We start from the raw sequence: 19,359 nt of genomic DNA on the forward strand, positions 1-19,359 counted from the left end.
AAACTCTACACACCTGTCTACCCTTAATCTCCTCCCTATATAAACTCTACACACCTGTCTACCCTTAATCTCCTCCCTATATAAACTCTACACACCTGTCTACCCTTAACCAGCTCCCTATATAAACTCTACACACCTGTCTACCCTTAATCTCCTCCCTATATAAACTCTACACACCCGCCTACTCAGTCTTCTAAATTCCTGCTGTTAATCATGACTTTTTGCTCTGCTTTCCTCGTCTTTGATTGTTGTAGTGTTTTTGTACATCTGGTCTCTGATCTCCTGGGTCTGTGATTGTTGGACAGTGTTTTTGTATGTCTTGTACGCCACTTATATACGGTTTTGTCCAGTATATTTAATCACGTATATACTGTTTCCACCCCTGATGATTCTAATACCCCTCCCAGATGATTCTAATACCCCTCCCTCCCATCCCTGCAGTCTGCTGCTCCTGCTATCAGACTCCACCTCCTGTCTATCAAACACCTGCATCTGTGCTCTTTCACTGTGGTTTGCATATGTGGAAGAAAATCTGATTCAACCTCAGTTAACTAAGATACAGTGATTGTGGTTAAATACTCACAGAGCCCGTCTACAGTTGCTCACAGCTGGGAGGAGTCTCCAATACCCATTTAGAGTTGTTTTGTATTTCTTCAAGCTCAGTTCATCCAGCACCTCCTCTGACATCTGCAGCTGGAAGGCCAGTGCTGAGCACTGAGCCAGGGTGAGCTTTCTAGAAGACTCTTCCTTGAGGAATTTCTGGATGTTTTCATGTAGAGAGGTGTCCTTCATTTCAATCAAGCAGTGAATGAGATTGATGTATCTCTCAGGGCTCACATTCTGTCTCTGACTCTTTCTGAGGTTTTGTATTATTTTCTTGACACTCTCCGGGCTGCTCTGAGTGGGTGTCAGTAGGCCGTGTAGGAGTTTCTGATTGGATTCCAGGGAAATGCCATGAAGGAATCGGAGGAAGAGATCCAGCTCTCCTTTTGGGCTCTTCAAGGCTTTATTCACTGCACTTTTCAGAAAAACATCCAAGGAAACTTCAGGAAAAGATTTGTTCCTTCCACGCAGAAAGATCTTCAGTACCTCCATGTTCTTTTCCACATAGCAGTGAAACACATAGAGAGCAGCGAAGAACTCCTGAAAGCTCAGATGTACAAAGCAGTAGACCTTCCTCTGGTAAAGCACAGATTCCTCCCTAAAGATCTCAGTGCAGATCCCAGAGTACACGGAGGCCTCAGTGACATCAATGCCACACTCTCTCAGATCTTCTTCATAGAACATCACGTTTCCCTCCATCAGATGTTTGAAAGCCAGTTCAGCCAGTTTCAGAATCATGGACCTGTTGGATTCCAGATATTTCTTTTGATCGCTTTCTTTTTTCCCCTCATACTTCTCATTCTTCATGTTGATCTGAGTGTGCAAGAACTGTATGTACATCTCAGTCAGAGTTTTAGGGATTTCTGTATCAGTTTGTTTTAGTATTTCCTGAAGCACAGTGGCTGAGATCCAACAGAAGACTGGTATGTGACACATGATGTGGAGGCTCTTTGCTGTCTTTATGTGTGAGATGATTTTCTCAGCTTGGTCTTGGTCACTGATTCTCTTCCTGAAGTACTCCTCCTTCTGTGGGTCCGTGAATCCCTGAATTTCTGTCACACGGTTGATGTACCGAGGAGGGATTTGATTGGCTGCTGCTGGTCGGGAGGTTATCCAGATGAGAGCAGAGGGAAGCAGCTCTCCTTTGATGAGGTTTGACGTCAACACACCCACTGATGATGTCATGCTTATTTCAGATACTTTATGACACTGGGAAAAGTTCAATTGAATTCTGCTTTCATCCAGGCCATCAAAGATGAACACAAATTTGCACACATCATATATCTTTGGGTCCAGGTCTTTTATCTCAGGGTGGAAGTCACACAGGAGTCTATGCAGACTGTACTGGTCATCTTTAACGAGGTTCAACTCACGGAATGGAAGCACAAACATGAAATCTACATCCTGATTGGCTTTTCCCTCGGCCCAGTCCAGAATAAACTTCTGCACTGAGACAGTTTTCCCAATGCCTGCAATGCCTTTAGTCAGAACAGTTTTGAGCTCTGGCACTTCTGGGCCTTTATCTTCTTTTGTTTCTGTGTGGCTGACACCTTTAGCCATTTCTCCTTCAGGACCTTGTACAGGTTTAAAGATGTCTGAGCAGTTGATTGGAGTGTCTTGTACCAGCCGTTTCCTGGATGTTTTCTCCATCTGTAAAACCTCATGTTCTTCATTCACTCCTTCACTCTCTCCCTCTATGATGTAGAGTTGTGTGTAAACCCTATTCAGGAGGGTTTTATTCTCTTGTGATTTGGTTCCCTCAAATAAACTCTCATACTTGTTCTTCATGCTGGTTTTGTGTGTGTGTAAGACTCTGTGTAGGACGTCATCCACTGGTGTGGGAGATTCCTGCTGTATGGACACTTCCATGTCTTTGTGTGGGTGTAGAACAGGTCGGGTTCTGAATCTCTTTCTGCACTGGGGACAGGAAAAGTCTCGTGATGGAGCAGACGGGTCCCAGTAGCTGCTGATACACTGTCTGCAGAACCTGTGTCCACAGGTGATGGAGACTGGGTCTGTCAGAACCTGCTCACACACTCCACACCTGGACACCTGGAGGAGATCACCCCTCCCCCTGCTAACAGAGACAAAGAGCAAAGGGAAGATGAGACGAAGAGAAGAGATTCAACAATAATGAGAAAATAAAAGGTATGCATGGAAAAGGAACAATAACAAAACACAAGATAGGAAGATGAGGTAATAAAATGATATTGTAAGCAGGAAAATGTGGATGGTTTAAAATAAACTGTGTTCATGTAGAAAAGGCCTCTGTAGACTTCAGTAAGGGCTCAGATGGTCTCTGTGTCAGACCTCTGAAAATAGTGGTTGTGTAACTGTCCTTGGAGAAAGTGTATAAAGATCATGACCTCCTGGGCTGGTAGACATATTCTGGACTGTGACTCATTTGTGTGACCTGCCATTCTCTTCAATTAATTACTGAGTCTGCAGCTTTATTTTGCTTACAGCTTTAATTATAATATTATAAATAATAATATTACTGGAATTTGGGAAAGATTAAGGAACCACAAAGAGATGGAATAATACACACACACACACACAAACACGCACACACACACACACAAACACTGTAGTGTAGTCAGACTGAGAGTATATATACACTAACAGTCAGTAACCTCATACAGTAATGATATAAAGAAAAAGTAAAGAAAAATTAGAATATATGATTTTATATTTATGGATGGATGAAGCAACATGTATGATTTAGTATTAGAATATGATCAGAAAATACATTCATTTCTATCTCTCTTAGGAACGTAGTCCAGGGACAGAGAAGACAGTCTGCTTTACACCATCAGGTCACAAACCCGTTCTGCTCTGACCCAGACAAAATACAGACAACAGAGACATATGAATCTGAATAACCCTCTCTGCTGACACCCACTGAGATAGATGAAGATTCCTCAAGGTGAGGAGACATGTAACTCTGGGTAGGTATAAGATGACATTTAGTGGTGATATAGAGGTATTAACAGTATTAGACATGTAACTCTGGGTAGGTATAAGATGACATTTAGTGGTGATATAGAGGTAATAACAGTAGGAGACATGTAAGCTCTGGGTAGGTATAAGATGACATTTAGTGGTGATATAGAGGTATTAACAGTAGGAGACATGTAACTCTGGGTAGGTATAAGATGACAGACATGTAACTCTGGGTAGGTATAAGATGACATTTAGTGGTGATATAGAGGTATTAACAGTAGGAGACATGTAACTCTGGGAAGGAATAAGATGACATTTAGTGGTGATATAGAGGTATTAACAGTATTAGACATGTAGCTCTGGGTAGGTATGAGATGACATTTAGTGGTGATATAGAGGTATTAACAGTAGGAGACACGTAACTCTGGGTAGGTATAAGATGACATTTAGTGGTGATATAGAGGTATTAACAGTAGGAGACATGTAACTCTGGGTAGTTATAACAGTATGTGTCTCTCTTACTGAGATGATATTTACTGTGTTGGTCATCAATTCTATGCGCGCGTGCACACAAACACACACACACACACACACACACACACACACACACACACACACACACACACAGACACAATGTCGCTGTTTTCAGCACAGCTGGTTTACTCACTCACTCCTCTGGTGCGTAATAGAGAGTGCCGGTTACACAACCCCAGCTAAGTGTTTAATAAAACCTCACCCACACCGGGGATGTACTGTAGAGTGCTGCTTACAGCGTCTCAAGTGGGGTCACTCAGGGTCTAGTAGCACTACATCAACAGCACCATGTCACCTGGGGTCAGTCAGAGTCTAGTAGCACTACATCTACAGCACTGTCTCACCTGGGGTCAGTCACAGCTGATCCACCACTGAATTCAGGCGGAATAATCATGGAGTTGTTACTCTTCAGAGACACACAGCTGGGAGCTGGATATTCTGCTCTCTGGCTCCCCCACCTGGTGATGATAAAAATGGTGAAAATAATTCACATCAAATAAAAGTGAAAATCAGGAGAAAAATTCAAGTAAACAATGAAAATATTAAGACTTGTGCACTGAAATAAATGAACCTGGATAGTGATGGAGAACTGGGCATTAATGAGGAACAGACTGATACAAAATTAAAGTGGAAGATGTACACTGAGTGGTACACACTGCAGATGGGGTGGAGCTAGAGGTGTGCAGGGTTAAAGGTGAGTAGGATTTAATTGTGACATTATTAGGACTTTTCCTAATAACGTCTTAATCGACACAGACATAACAGCTCAAAATACAGACAGACCAAAAACCCAACTATGTACTAGCACCTCACCCTCGCCTGGTGTGTGCTGTAGAGTGCCGGTTACACTTTCTCACCTGAGGTCAGTCAGAGTTTAGTAGCACTACATCCACAGCATGGTGTCATCTGGGGTCAGTCAGAGTTTAGCAGCACTTGATCTACAACACTGTCTCACCTGGGGTCAGTCAGAGTCTAGTAGCACTACATCCACAGCACTGTGACACCTGGGATCAGCCAGAGTCTAGTAGCACTACATCCACAACACTGTGAAACCTGGGATCAGCCAGAGTCTAGTAGTGCTACATCTACAGCAGTGTCTCACTGGGGTTCAATCAGAGTCTAGTAACACAACATCTACAGTACTGTCTCACCTAGGTCAGTCAGAGTCTAGTTGCACTACATCCACAACACTGTCTCACCTGGGGTTAGTCAGAGTCTAGTAGCACTACAACAGCACCGTATCACCTGGGGTCAGCCAGAGTCTAGCAGCACTACATCCACAGCACTGTGACACCTGGGATCAGCCAGAGTCTAGTAGCACTACATCTACAGTACTGGCTCACCTGGGTCAGTCAGAGTCTAGTAGCACTACATCTACAGTACTGTCTAACCTGGGTCAGTCAGAGTCTAGTTGCACTACATCCACAACACTATCTCACCTGGGGTTAGTCAGAGTCTAGTAGCACTACATCTACAGTACTAACTCACCTGGGGTCAGTCAAAGTCTAGTAGCACAACAACAGCACCGTGTCACCTGGGGTCAGTCAGAGTCTAGTAGCACTACATCTACAGTACTGTCTCAACTGGGTCAGTCAGAGTCTAGTAGCACTACAACAGCACCGTGTCACCTGGGGTCAGTCAGAGTCTAGTAGCACTACATCTACTGTACTGTCTCACCTGGGTCAGTCAGAGTCTAGTAGCACTAAAACAGCACCGTGTCACCAGGGGTCAGCCAGAGTCTAGTAGCACTACATCTACATTACTATCTCACCTGGGTCAGTCAGAGTCTAGTAGCACTACAACAGCATCGTGTCACCTGGGGTCAGTCAGAGTCTAGTAGCACTACATCCACAACACTGTCTCAGCTGGGCTCAGTCAGAGTCTAGTAGCACTACATCTACAGCACTGTCTCACCTGGGGTCAGTCACAGCTGATCCACCCCTGAATTCAGGCGGAATAATCATGGAGTTGTTACTCTTCAGAGACACGCAGCTGGGAGTTGGATATTCTGCTCTCTGGCTCCGCCACCTGGTGAAGATAAAAATGGTGAAAATAATTCACATCAAATAAAAGTGAAAATCAGGAGAAAAATTCAAGTAAACAATGAAAATATTAAGACTTGTGCACTGAAATAAAGGAACCTGGATAGTGATGGAGAACTGGGCATTAATGAGGAACAGACTGATACAAAATTAAAGTGGAAGATGTACACTGAGTGGTACACACTGCAGATGGGGTGGAGCTAGAGGTCGGCAGGGTTAAAGGTGAGTAGGATTTAATTGTGACATTATTAGGACTTTTCCTAATAACGTCTTAATCGACACAGACATAACAGCTCAAAATACAGACAGACCAAAAACCCAACTATGTACTAGCACCTCACCCTCGCCTGGTGTGTGCTGTAGAGTGCCGGTTAGACTTTCTCACCTGAGGTCAGTCAGAGTTTAGTAGCACTACTTCAACAGCATGGTGTCACCTGGGGTCAGTCAGAGTCTAATAACACTACATCTGCAGTACTGTCTCACGTGGGTCAGTCAGAGTCTAGTAGCACTACATCTACAGTACTGTCTCAACTGGGTCAGTCAGTCTAGTAGCACTACATCTACAATACTGTCTCAACTGGGTCAGTCAGAGTCTAGTAGCACTACAACAGCACTGTGTCACCTGGGGTCAGTCAGAGTCTAGTAGCACTACATCTACATTACTGTCTCACCTGGGTCAGTCAGAGTCTAGTAGCACTACATCTACAGTACTGTCTCAACTGGGTCAGTCAGAGTCTAGTAGCACTACATCCACAACACTGTCTCAGCTGGGGTCAGTCAGAGTCAAGTAGCACTGCAACAGCTCCGTGTCACCTGGGCTCAGTCAGAGTCTAGTAGCACTACGTCTACAGTACTGTCTCAACTGGGTCATTCAGAGTCTAGTAGCACTACAACAGCACTGTGTCACCTGGGGTCAGTCAGAGTCTAGTAGCACTACATCTACAGTACTAACTCACCTGGGGTCAGTCAAAGTCTAGTAGCACAACAACAGCACCGTGTCACCTGGGGTCAGCCAGAGTCTAGTAGCACTACATCTACAGTACTGTCTCAACTGGGTCAGTCAGAGTCTAGTAGCACTACAACAGCACCGTGTCACCTGGGGTCAGTCAGAGTCTAGTAGCACTACATCTACTGTACTGTCTCACCTGGGTCAGTCAGAGTCTAGTAGCACTAAAACAGCACTGTGTCACCTGGGTCAGTCAGAGTCTAGTAACACTACATCTACAGCACTGTCTCACCTGGGGTCAGTCACAGCTGATCCACCACTGAATTCAGGCGGAATAATCATGGAGTTGTTACTCTTCAGAGACACACAGCTGGGAGCTGAATATTCTGCTCTCTGGCTCCCCCACCTGGTGATGATAAAAATGGTGAAAATAATTCACATCAAATAAAAGTGAAAATCACGAGAAAAATTCAAGTAAACAACGAAAATATTAAGACTTGTGCACTGAAATAAAGGAACCTGGATAGTGATGGAGAACTGGGCATTAATGAGGAACAGACTGATACAAAATTAAAGTGGAAGATGTACACTGAGTGGTACACACTGCAGATGGGGTGGAGCTAGAGGTGGGCAGGGTTAAAGGTGAGTAGGATTTAATTGTGACATTATTAGGACTTTTCCTAATAACGTCTTAATCGACACAGACATAACAGCTCAAAATACAGACAGACCAAAAACCCAACTATGTACTAGCACCTCAGCCTCGCCTGGCGTGTGCTGTTGAGTGCGGGTTAGACTTTCTCACCTGAGGTCATTCAGAGTTTAGTAGCACTACATCAACAGCATGGTGTCACCTGGGATCAGCCAGAGTCTAGTAGCACTACATCTACAGTATTATCTCACCTGGGGTCAGTCATTGTCTAGTAGCACTACATCTACAGGACTGTCTCACCTGGGTCAGTCAGAGTTTAGTAGCACTACTTCAACAGCATGGTGTCACCTGGGGTCAGTCAGAGTCTAATAACACTACATCTGCAGTACTGTCTCACGTGGGTCAGTCAGAGTCTAGTAGCACTACATCTACAGTACTGTCTCAACTGGGTCAGTCAGTCTAGTAGCACTACATCTACAATACTGTCTCAACTGGGTCAGTCAGAGTCTAGTAGCACTACAACAGCACTGTGTCACCTGGGGTCAGTCAGAGTCTAGTAGCACTACATCTACATTACTGTCTCACCTGGGTCAGTCAGAGTCTAGTAGCACTACATCTACAGTACTGTCTCAACTGGGTCAGTCAGAGTCTAGTAGCACTACATCCACAACACTGTCTCAGCTGGGGTCAGTCAGAGTCAAGTAGCACTGCAACAGCTCCGTGTCACCTGGGCTCAGTCAGAGTCTAGTAGCACTACGTCTACAGTACTGTCTCAACTGGGTCATTCAGAGTCTAGTAGCACTACAACAGCACTGTGTCACCTGGGGTCAGTCAGAGTCTAGTAGCACTACATCCACAACACTGTCTCACGTGGGGTCAGTCAGAGTCTAGTAGCACTACATCTACTGTACTGTCTCACCTGGGTCAGTCAGAGTCTAGTTGCACTACATCCACAACACTATCTCACCTGGGGTTAGTCAGAGTCTAGTAGCACTACATCTACAGTACTAACTCACCTGGGGTCAGTCAAAGTCTAGTAGCACTACAACAGCACCGTGTCACCTGGGGTCAGCCAGAGTCTAGTAGCACTACATCTACAGTACTGTCTCAACTGGGTCAGTCAGAGTCTAGTAGCACTACAACAGCACCGTGTCACCTGGGGTCAGTCAGAGTCTAGTAGCACTACATCTACTGTACTGTCTCACCTGGGTCAGTCAGAGTCTAGTAGCACTAAAACAGCACTGTGTCACCTGGGGTCAGTCAGAGTCTAGTAGCACTACATCTACAGTACTGTCTCAACTGGGTCAGTCAGAGTCTAGTAGCACTACATCTACAGTACTGTCTCACCTGGGTCAGTCAGAGTCTAGTAGCACTACATCTACAGTACTGTCTCAACTGGGTCAGTCAGAGTCTAGTAGCACTACATCTACAGTACTGTCTCAGCTGGGGTCAGTCAGAGTCTAGTAGCACTAAAACAGCACTGTGTCACCTGGGTCAGTCAGAGTCTAGTAGCACTACATCTACAGCACTGTCTCACCTGGGGTCAGTCACAGCTGATCCACCACTGAATTCAGGCAGAATAATCATGGAGTTGTTACTCTTCAGAGACACACAGCTGGGAGCTGGATATTCTGCTCTCTGGCTCCCCCACCTGGTGAAGATAAAAATGGTGAAAATAATTCACATCAAATAAAAGTGAAAATCAGGAGAAAAATTCAAGTAAACAATGAAAATATTAAGACTTGTGCACTGAAATAAAGGAACCTGGATAGTGATAGAGAACTGGGCATTAATGAGGAACAGACTGATACAAAATTAAAGTGGAAGATGTACACTGAGTGGTACACACTGCAGATGGGGTGGAGCTAGAGGTCGGCAGGGTTAAAGGTGAGTAGGATTTAATTGTGACATTATTAGGACTTTTCCTAATAACGTCTTAATCGACACAGACATAACAGCTCAAAATACAGACAGACCAAAAACCCAACTATGTACTAGCACCTCACCCTCGCCTGGTGTGTGCTGTAGAATGCCGGTTAGACTTTCTCACCTGAGGTCAGTCAGAGTTTAGTAGCACTACATCAACAGCATGGTGTCACCTGGGGTCAGTCAGAGTCTAGTAGCACTACATCTACAGTACTGTCTCAGCTGGGTCAGTCAGAGTCTAGTAGCACTACATCTACAGTACTGTCTCAACTGGGTCAGTCAGTCTAGTAGCACTACATCCACAACACTGTCTCAGCTGGGGTCAGTCAGAGTGAAGTAGCACTGCAACAGCACCGTGTCACCTGGGGTCAGTCAGAGTCTAGTAGCACTACATCCACAGCACTGTGACACCTGGGGTCAGTCAGAGTCTAGTAGCACTACATCTACATTACTGTCTCAGCTGGGTCAGTCAGAGTCTAGTAGCACTACATCTACAGTACTGTCTCAACTGGGTCAGTCAGAGTCTAGTAGCACTACAACAGCACCGTGTCACCTGGGGTCAGTCAGAGTCTAGTAGCACTACATCTACAGTACTGTCTCAACTGGGTCAGTCAGAGTCTAGTAGCACTACATCCACAACACTGTCTCAGCTGGGGTCAGTCAGAGTCAAGTAGCACTGCAACAGCTCCGTGTCACCTGGGCTCAGTCAGAGTCTAGTAGCACTACGTCTACAGTAGTCTCAACTGGGTCATTCAGAGTCTAGTAGCACTACAACAGGACTGTGTCACCTGGGGTCAGTCAGAGTCTAGTAGCACTACATCCACAGCTCTGTGACACCTGGGTCAGTCAGAGTCTAGTAGCACTACATCTACTGTACTGTCTCACCTCGGTCAGTCAGAGTCTAGTTGCACTACATCCACAACACTATCTCACCTGGGGTCAGTCAGAGTCTAGTAGCACTACAACAGCACCGTGTCACCTGGGGTCAGCCAGAGTCTAGTAGCACTACATCTACAGTACTGTCTCAACTGGGTCAGTCAGAGTCTAGTAGCACTACAACAGCACCGTGTCACCTGGGGTCAGTCAGAGTCTAGTAGCACTACATCTACTGTACTGTCTCACCTGGGTCAGTCAGAGTCTAGTAGCACTAAAACAGCACTGTGTCACCTGGGTCAGTCAGAGTCTAGTAACACTACATCTACAGCACTGTCTCACCTGGGGTCAGTCACAGCTGATCCACCACTGAATTCAGGCGGAATAATCATGGAGTTGTTACTCTTCAGAGACACACAGCTGGGAGCTGAATATTCTGCTCTCTGGCTCCCCCACCTGGTGATGATAAAATGGTGAAAATAATTCACATCAAATAAAAGTGAAAATCACGAGAAAAATTCAAGTAAACAACGAAAATATTAAGACTTGTGCACTGAAATAAAGGAACCTGGATAGTGATGGAGAACTGGGCATTAATGAGGAACAGACTGATACAAAATTAAAGTGGAAGATGTACACTGAGTGGTACACACTGCAGATGGGGTGGAGCTAGAGGTGGGCAGGGTTAAAGGTGAGTAGGATTTAATTGTGACATTATTAGGACTTTTCCTAATAACGTCTTAATCGACACAGACATAACAGCTCAAAATACAGACAGACCAAAAACCCAACTATGTACTAGCACCTCAGCCTCGCCTGGCGTGTGCTGTTGAGTGCGGGTTAGACTTTCTCACCTGAGGTCATTCAGAGTTTAGTAGCACTACATCAACAGCATGGTGTCACCTGGGATCAGCCAGAGTCTAGTAGCACTACATCTACAGTATTATCTCACCTGGGGTCAGTCATTGTCTAGTAGCACTACATCTACAGGACTGTCTCACCTGGGTCAGTCAGAGTCTAGTAGCACTACATCTACATTACTGTCTCACCTGGGTCAGTCAGAGTCTAGTAGCACTACATCTACAGTACTGTCTCAACTGGGTCAGTCAGAGTCTAGTAGCACTACATCTACATTACTATCTCACCTGGGTCAGTCAGAGTCTAGTAGCACTACAACAGCATCGTGTCACCTGGGGTCAGTCAGAGTCTAGTAGCACTACATCCACAACACTGTCTCAGCTGGGCTCAGTCAGAGTCTAGTAGCACTACATCTACAGCACTGTCTCACCTGGGGTCAGTCACAGCTGATCCACCCCTGAATTCAGGCGGAATAATCATGGAGTTGTTACTCTTCAGAGACACGCAGCTGGGAGTTGGATATTCTGCTCTCTGGCTCCCCCACCTGGTGAAGATAAAAATGGTGAAAATAATTCACATCAAATAAAAGTGAAAATCAGGAGAAAAATTCAAGTAAACAATGAAAATATTAAGACTTGTGCACTGAAATAAAGGAACCTGGATAGTGATGGAGAACTGGGCATTAATGAGGAACAGACTGATACAAAATTAAAGTGGAAGATGTACACTGAGTGGTACACACTGCAGATGGGGTGGAGCTAGAGGTCGGCAGGGTTAAAGGTGAGTAGGATTTAATTGTGACATTATTAGGACTTTTCCTAATAACGTCTTAATCGACACAGACATAACAGCTCAAAATACAGACAGACCAAAAACCCAACTATGTACTAGCACCTCACCCTCGCCTGGTGTGTGCTGTAGAGTGCCGGTTACACTTTCTCACCTGAGGTCAGTCAGAGTTTAGTAGCACTACTTCAACAGCATGGTGTCACCTGGGGTCAGTCAGAGTCTAATAACACTACATCTGCAGTACTGTCTCACGTGGGTCAGTCAGAGTCTAGTAGCACTACATCTACAGTACTGTCTCAACTGGGTCAGTCAGTCTAGTAGCACTACATCTACAATACTGTCTCAACTGGGTCAGTCAGAGTCTAGTAGCACTACAACAGCACTGTGTCACCTGGGGTCAGTCAGAGTCTAGTAGCACTACATCTACATTACTGTCTCACCTGGGTCAGTCAGAGTCTAGTAGCACTACATCTACAGTACTGTCTCAACTGGGTCAGTCAGAGTCTAGTAGCACTACATCCACAACACTGTCTCAGCTGGGGTCAGTCAGAGTCAAGTAGCACTGCAACAGCTCCGTGTCACCTGGGCTCAGTCAGAGTCTAGTAGCACTACGTCTACAGTACTGTCTCAACTGGGTCATTCAGAGTCTAGTAGCACTACAACAGCACTGTGTCACCTGGGGTCAGTCAGAGTCTAGTAGCACTACATCCACAACACTGTCTCACGTGGGGTCAGTCAGAGTCTAGTAGCACTACATCTACTGTACTGTCTCACCTGGGTCAGTCAGAGTCTAGTTGCACTACATCCACAACACTATCTCACCTGGGGTTAGTCAGAGTCTAGTAGCACTACATCTACAGTACTAACTCACCTGGGGTCAGTCAAAGTCTAGTAGCACTACAACAGCACCGTGTCACCTGGGGTCAGCCAGAGTCTAGTAGCACTACATCTACAGTACTGTCTCAACTGGGTCAGTCAGAGTCTAGTAGCACTACATCTACAGTACTGTCTCACCTGGGTCAGTCAGAGTCTAGTAGCACTAAAACAGTACTGTCTCAACTGGGTCAGTCAGAGTCTAGTAGCACTACATCTACAGTACTGTCTCAGCTGGGGTCAGTCAGAGTCTAGTAGCACTAAAACAGCACTGTGTCACCTGGGTCAGTCAGAGTCTAGTAGCACTACATCTACAGCACTGTCTCACCTGGGGTCAGTCACAGCTGATCCACCACTGAATTCAGGCAGAATAATCATGGAGTTGTTACTCTTCAGAGACACACAGCTGGGAGCTGGATATTCTGCTCTCTGGCTCCCCCACCTGGTGATGATAAAAATGGTGAAAATAATTCACATCAAATAAAAGTGAAAATCAGGAGAAAAATTCAAGTAAACAATGAAAATATTAAGACTTGTGCACTTAAATAAATTAACCTGGATAGTGATGGAGAACTGGGCATTAATGAGGAACAGACTGATACAAAATTAAAGTGGACGATGTACACTGAGTGATACACACTGCAGATGGGGTGGAGCTAGAGGTGGGCGGGCCCAAAGGTGAGTAGCATTTAATTGTGACATTATTAGGACTTTTCCTAATAACATCTTAATCAACACAGACATAACAGCTCAAAATACAGACACACAATATACCCAATTAAATACTAGCACCTCACCCTCCTCTGGTGTGTACTGCAGAGTGCAGGTTAGTAGAGTGCAGGTTACACAACCCCAGCTGAGTGTTTAATAAAACCTCACCATCCTAATAAATGGCCATCATCACTCAGTGATCATCCTTATCACACCTTACAAATCATCTTAAAAGTGTATAATGGTGTAGACCTTACATTACTGACTTTTAAGAAATGTACTCACTTTGGGTCAGAGGTTCCTGTTCCACTGCTGGAGTTATGAGGCTCCATCATGGAGTTGTTCCTCTTCACACACACACAGCTGGACACTGGAGATGCTGCTCTCTGCTCCCTGTCAACAGTTCACACACACACAGAGTGAATCACACTGAATCAAGACCTGACAAAACCCACATCATGTTAAAAAATAAAACACATGAAACTTAATGAAACTTATGAAGATGTGGCTGAAGAACTGAAAGTGCTGACAGCAGATTACTGAGTTCTGACTGAGAACTGAAGATTACTGAACACACTGTAATGGATTCAGTTACACATTCCACTAAATACATACAACAGTATGTTATACACAATTCATTTAGAATGAACTTAAAAATATAAAGCTGTGTACCATCATTTGTCAGTTTTACATCACAATATTTCAAACATTTGTTTCTCAAAGTGCCACAGAAGATGGAGGCTTTCCTGAGAGCTTTTACAGTACTGTTTTCACAGTACAGTATTAAACATTTTAAACGTCACGATTAATGATTAATCTTAGTCTATTGTTGTGATTAACTGGATTCATTTTTTAATCGATTGACACCACTAGTATTAATGAATTAATATTATATACAGCTTATGTTTGGTTAGTGATTTTCTAAAGATTTTCAGTGCTGGTTCAGAATCCCCACAGTCCTGTGAAAGATGGAGACCTTCACTGTATCTGTGCAGTGATACGTTATATTTAATCAGTTAAATACCTTGTGTTGTGTGCAACATGTGTAATACATGTTGTATTACATGGTCCGTATATGTGCGTATATGTGCACATTGTTTTGGAGTGATACTGATATGATGTATGATACCTGACAACATGTCTGTTATATGTCCTAAATCAGTGTACATCAGTAGTTCACTACATTTACAGTACACTATAGGTGGTGTTATCTTTGTCCTTAATCAGTATACATCAGTAGTTCACTACATTTACAGTACACTATAGGTGGTGGTATCTTTGTCCTTAATCAGTGTACATCAGTAGTTCACTACATTTACAGTACACTATAGGTAGAGGTATCTTTGTGCTTAATCAGTGTACATCAGTTGTTCACTACATTTACAGTACACTATAGGTGGTGGTATCTTTGTCCTTAATCAGTGTACATCAGTAGTTCACTACATTTACAGTACACTATAGGTGGTGGTATCTTTGTCCTTAATCAGTGTACATCAGCTGTTCACTACATTTACAGTACACTATAGGTGGTGGTATCTTTGTCCTTAATCAGTGTACATCAGTAGTTCACTACATTTAACTGGATAATCGATCAACATCTTTAGCCAATAACACAGAGTTTAACTGGATAAATATAATATAAAGAAAAACAAAATTAAATAATATTCATCATAATTCATCCATCACGTCTGGGCCTGTTGAACAGAAACAATCTGACATGATCTCCACAGTGGTCACTTCTGCCAACATCTTCATAATTTTTTTCTGTAAAACAACAAAGTCTAAACTACTCTCCCTAGATATTATTCTGGTGGGTTATGCCAGGCTATCGATACATATGATCAATAAATATTTCAGAGAAATCGCCATACAAACACAACAAAAGATGCTTCTGTTTTCTGTTGTGTTCTGTAAGGCATTTCAAATTCTTGGTAGTTCAGTTTCATGTGCAAGACATGACATTTAGAAAGAATGTTTACTGGGATAAATAACCACATGGGTTCTGCGGGTGTACATGTACTCTGTAGGGTTGTGTGTGGGTTCACATGTACTCTGTAGGGTTGTGTGTGGGTTCACATGTACTCTGTAGGGTTGTGTGTGGGTTCACATGTACTCTGTAGTCTATGAAGTGCAGATCTATTTAATGAATTTTCTGTGTGGAACAGGTTTCATCTACGGCAGAAGGAAGTTTTGTGAATGTAGATGTAACGGCCCGAGTGCTGCAGAACGCACCGACTCCCTCGACTTTGGCAGACGTTTATTAACATATAACGCCTACGACAATGGCACTCACACAACATGATGAACACAAATACACATCTAACTAGCACAAACTATGTGAACGTTAACAACAATGACATGAACAATGACCAACAATGATGCACACACCAACACGGGTTTAAATACACAGACACACAACACAACCGTGTGCAGGTGTGTGCCATCAGGCAGGGCGTAGTTACCAACAAGACACAGCACGCGGCGGGCTGGACCATGTGACCAGTGGCAGGGGGCGTGTTCCATGACAGTAGATAATTATGATTATGGATCATGAAGATCAATAAGGTCAAATGAAGGAACAATGTCTCACACATATATTTATTATCCTTATTTATATTATAAAATATTCGTTGTTCTGCTGTTTGGGGGATTCTTCTCTTCCCAAATTACCTCCTCAGTCTTGGAAAAGATTCATTCACAGTGAACACTTGTTACTGGCATACACAGGTGTTTTTACCATTATATAAATGTGTGGATATACAGCACATCACTCCTGTCAGTAAACCAGAGGATCTCTCTCTACATACACTTTCTATATATTAATGTCACTGTATCTATAACTACTGCTCACTGGATGTCTCTCACTAGCCTATCAGTCAATATGTCCTATCAATAACCTTCTATCTAGACAACACTGAATCTGTCTCTCAAATTCTCTGTTCTCACAAAACCCCTCAAAGTTGGTGTGTTTTTCTTGACTTCTAAGCATTCATAGAGTGTGTGACTGAGACAGATGTGTGATCAGGGTTGTTTCAGACACTGTCAGTCAAAGCCAGGAGCAGCAGGTACTGTATAACACCTGTAGAAACACAAGCTTAGTTCACCTGTGGTCACGTGACATGGCCGTTTTGAGCCACACTTCGGATCAGCGTTTCAAAACGCTGCGCTTCAGAAACTCGAAACAAGCGTAGAAACGTCCGTGTCGACCGTCCCATCCTAACTACAGGTAACACTACAGCTAATGAACTATACAGGGAATCTGAACTGCCCACTGAGAATGTGGACAACACTACAAAATGACTGAAACTGAACAGAAACTAACTGTAAAAAACACACATCACAGCAGCAACTTTACGTTTAGACCAGAGGAGTTTTAGCTGGGACCATTTGGAAAGATCACTGACTAACTACGACTTAAAATCCTGATTTACAATAACTGACCACATATATCTGACCCCGTTAAGTTATTTTAAATATAACTGCGCAATCGTGCTGCGCGTTCGCCATTTCAGATGCGTAGCGTTAACTTCCCCAGGACTTTAATCTTTACATTTAATCCACTTTTGCGTGAACCTACGATTTAAACACAGAACTACGTACTTACAAAACACGTTGTTTAAACTGCACCGACATCGCATTTTATCAAACAGAATGAACTTACCGTGAAATATTTTAAACGCGCGTATCTCCCATCCGCCCAACTAATGGCGACATTTCAGAAAATACTTTCGTTTTCTAGAGAAGGGAGAGACTACAGGAACTCCAGCGGGTAAGTAGAGGGCGGAGCACATGTCAATCATTTTCAACTGAAGCCAATTACACAACCGATTTCTGGTGTCAGTCATTTTTATTAAGCCAATCAGCAGCCAAAGTTACCTGTCCGTCATTTTTCTGCAGCCAATGGAGTCACAGTCCCTCCTACACGGACTTGTTTTGCGGCTGCGCTGAGAGTAAATCTCCACTATGTCGGTACGTTGAAACACTTCGGAACTTCACATACCGCTTTGGTTGTAGATCTAACTTACAGATGATTGTAATTTAGACAGATAATCAGCCTCACAATTAGCATGTAAGTGTGTGGACGTCCATGGCATGTTGTGCATATGACAAATAAAGAATCTTCTTAATAGCTGAATGTTGGGAATGAGTGTGTGTTTATTTCAAGTATTGTGGGAAAATAATTTGTTTACCTGTATTTGGTATATCAATTCTATGGCCAAGATGGCAGCGCGGTAGCACGCAGTGGCCACTCCAGGGCCGATAAATGGTGCTATCGATCGTGTTACTATTTGTCGTCTCTACAGCACATTTTTCCAACAATTTAAACCACAAATACATGGAAACAACCACCCTCCATGTATACCACCTCCATAGCCTGCTACACTTAAGACATAATGTACAAACCTACCTGGACGACAGCGTGCTTCAGACGCTCTGTGAGCTCGGGTTGCTATGCGTACCAGGCCTGCAGACCACGGCGTCGCCTGAGTCCGGATACCGAAGGGGAGACACCGCAAGCGGTGTGCAAGGAAGCAGAAGCGGGGGAAGCGAGCTGGGGTCCGTGCTAGGCTAAAAGCTAATCCTAGCAGACCAGCTCTACCATCTCTATTCCTTTCAAATGTCTGCTCCTTGGATAATAAACTGGACTGCATCAAACTCCAGCAGACTACAAAACGAGAGTTCAGAGACTGCTGTGTGTTAATCTTTACTGAAACGTGGCTCAGCGACAGTATTCCAGACGCTGCCATTCAGATGGAGGGATTAGTCTCAATCCGTGCCGACAAAGCCAATGCACTCTCTGGCAAAACACACGGCAGAGTGTGCGAATATACCAGTGAGACCTGGTGTAAAACTCTGAGCTTGTCTTTAAGTACTGCTCACCGCTGGTGTAGTTTGTTATTGTTAGATGCAGACCTTTTTATCTACTGCAGGAATTCACCTCCGCATTTATAATCGCGCTGTACATTCACCCAGCCCGAACACACGAGAGGCTCTCCAGGAGCTGTATGGAGCGATTAGTGAACTGCAGAACGTTTATCCAGACGGACTGTTTATTGTTGCCGGACTGTTTTGTGCAGATGACATGTATCACATTCAAGGAGGCTGCTACTGACAGTGGCACTGTTAACCTGGAAGAGTATACAGCATCAGTGACTGGCTACATCAGCAAGTGCATTGATGATGTTACTGTCTCCAAGACCATCACCACACGCCCCAACCAGAAGCCATGGATGACTGCTGAGGTGCGCATGCTACTGAGGACCCGTGACTCAGCCTTCAGAACAGGTGACAGAGAGGCTCTCAGGAAAACAAGAGCCAAACTGTCACGTGTGATCAGGGAAGCAAAGCGTGCACACGCACAGAGGATCCATGGACACTTCAAAGACACTGGTGACACACGGCACATGTGGGAGGGCATTCAGGCCATTACTAACTACAGGAAAACATCACTTTCCTGTGATAGTAATGCCATCCTCCCAGATACACTGAATGACTTCTATGCACGGTTTGAAGTACAGAACAATGTTGCAGTGGAAAAGTCCATCCCTCCGCAAAATGACCAGGTGCTGTGCCTGACTGCAGCTGATGTGAGGCATACTCTGTGTTGA

General features: G+C 44.1%; 1 protein-coding gene across 1 annotated transcript; it reads right to left on the reverse strand.

Annotated features, from left to right (window-relative positions):
- Window positions 1-579: 579 nt before the first annotated feature.
- LOC118241328 (NLR family CARD domain-containing protein 3-like) lies at window positions 580-17,503 on the reverse strand. Its single transcript, XM_035526010.1, has 9 exons — window positions 17,412-17,503; window positions 14,036-14,143; window positions 13,368-13,481; window positions 11,808-11,921; window positions 10,862-10,975; window positions 9,258-9,371; window positions 7,361-7,474; window positions 4,425-4,538; window positions 580-2,677 (listed from the first exon to the last, which is right to left on the reverse strand). The coding sequence occupies exons 2-9, from the start codon at window positions 14,083-14,085 to the stop codon at window positions 580-582; spliced, it is 2,832 nt and encodes a 943-aa protein (XP_035381903.1). The 5' UTR covers window positions 14,086-14,143; window positions 17,412-17,503.
- Window positions 17,504-19,359: the final 1,856 nt, after the last annotated feature.

This window comes from Electrophorus electricus, chromosome 5 (genome assembly GCF_013358815.1).
Source record: "Electrophorus electricus isolate fEleEle1 chromosome 5, fEleEle1.pri, whole genome shotgun sequence".
NCBI classification, from domain to species: domain Eukaryota; kingdom Metazoa; phylum Chordata; class Actinopteri; order Gymnotiformes; family Gymnotidae; genus Electrophorus; species Electrophorus electricus.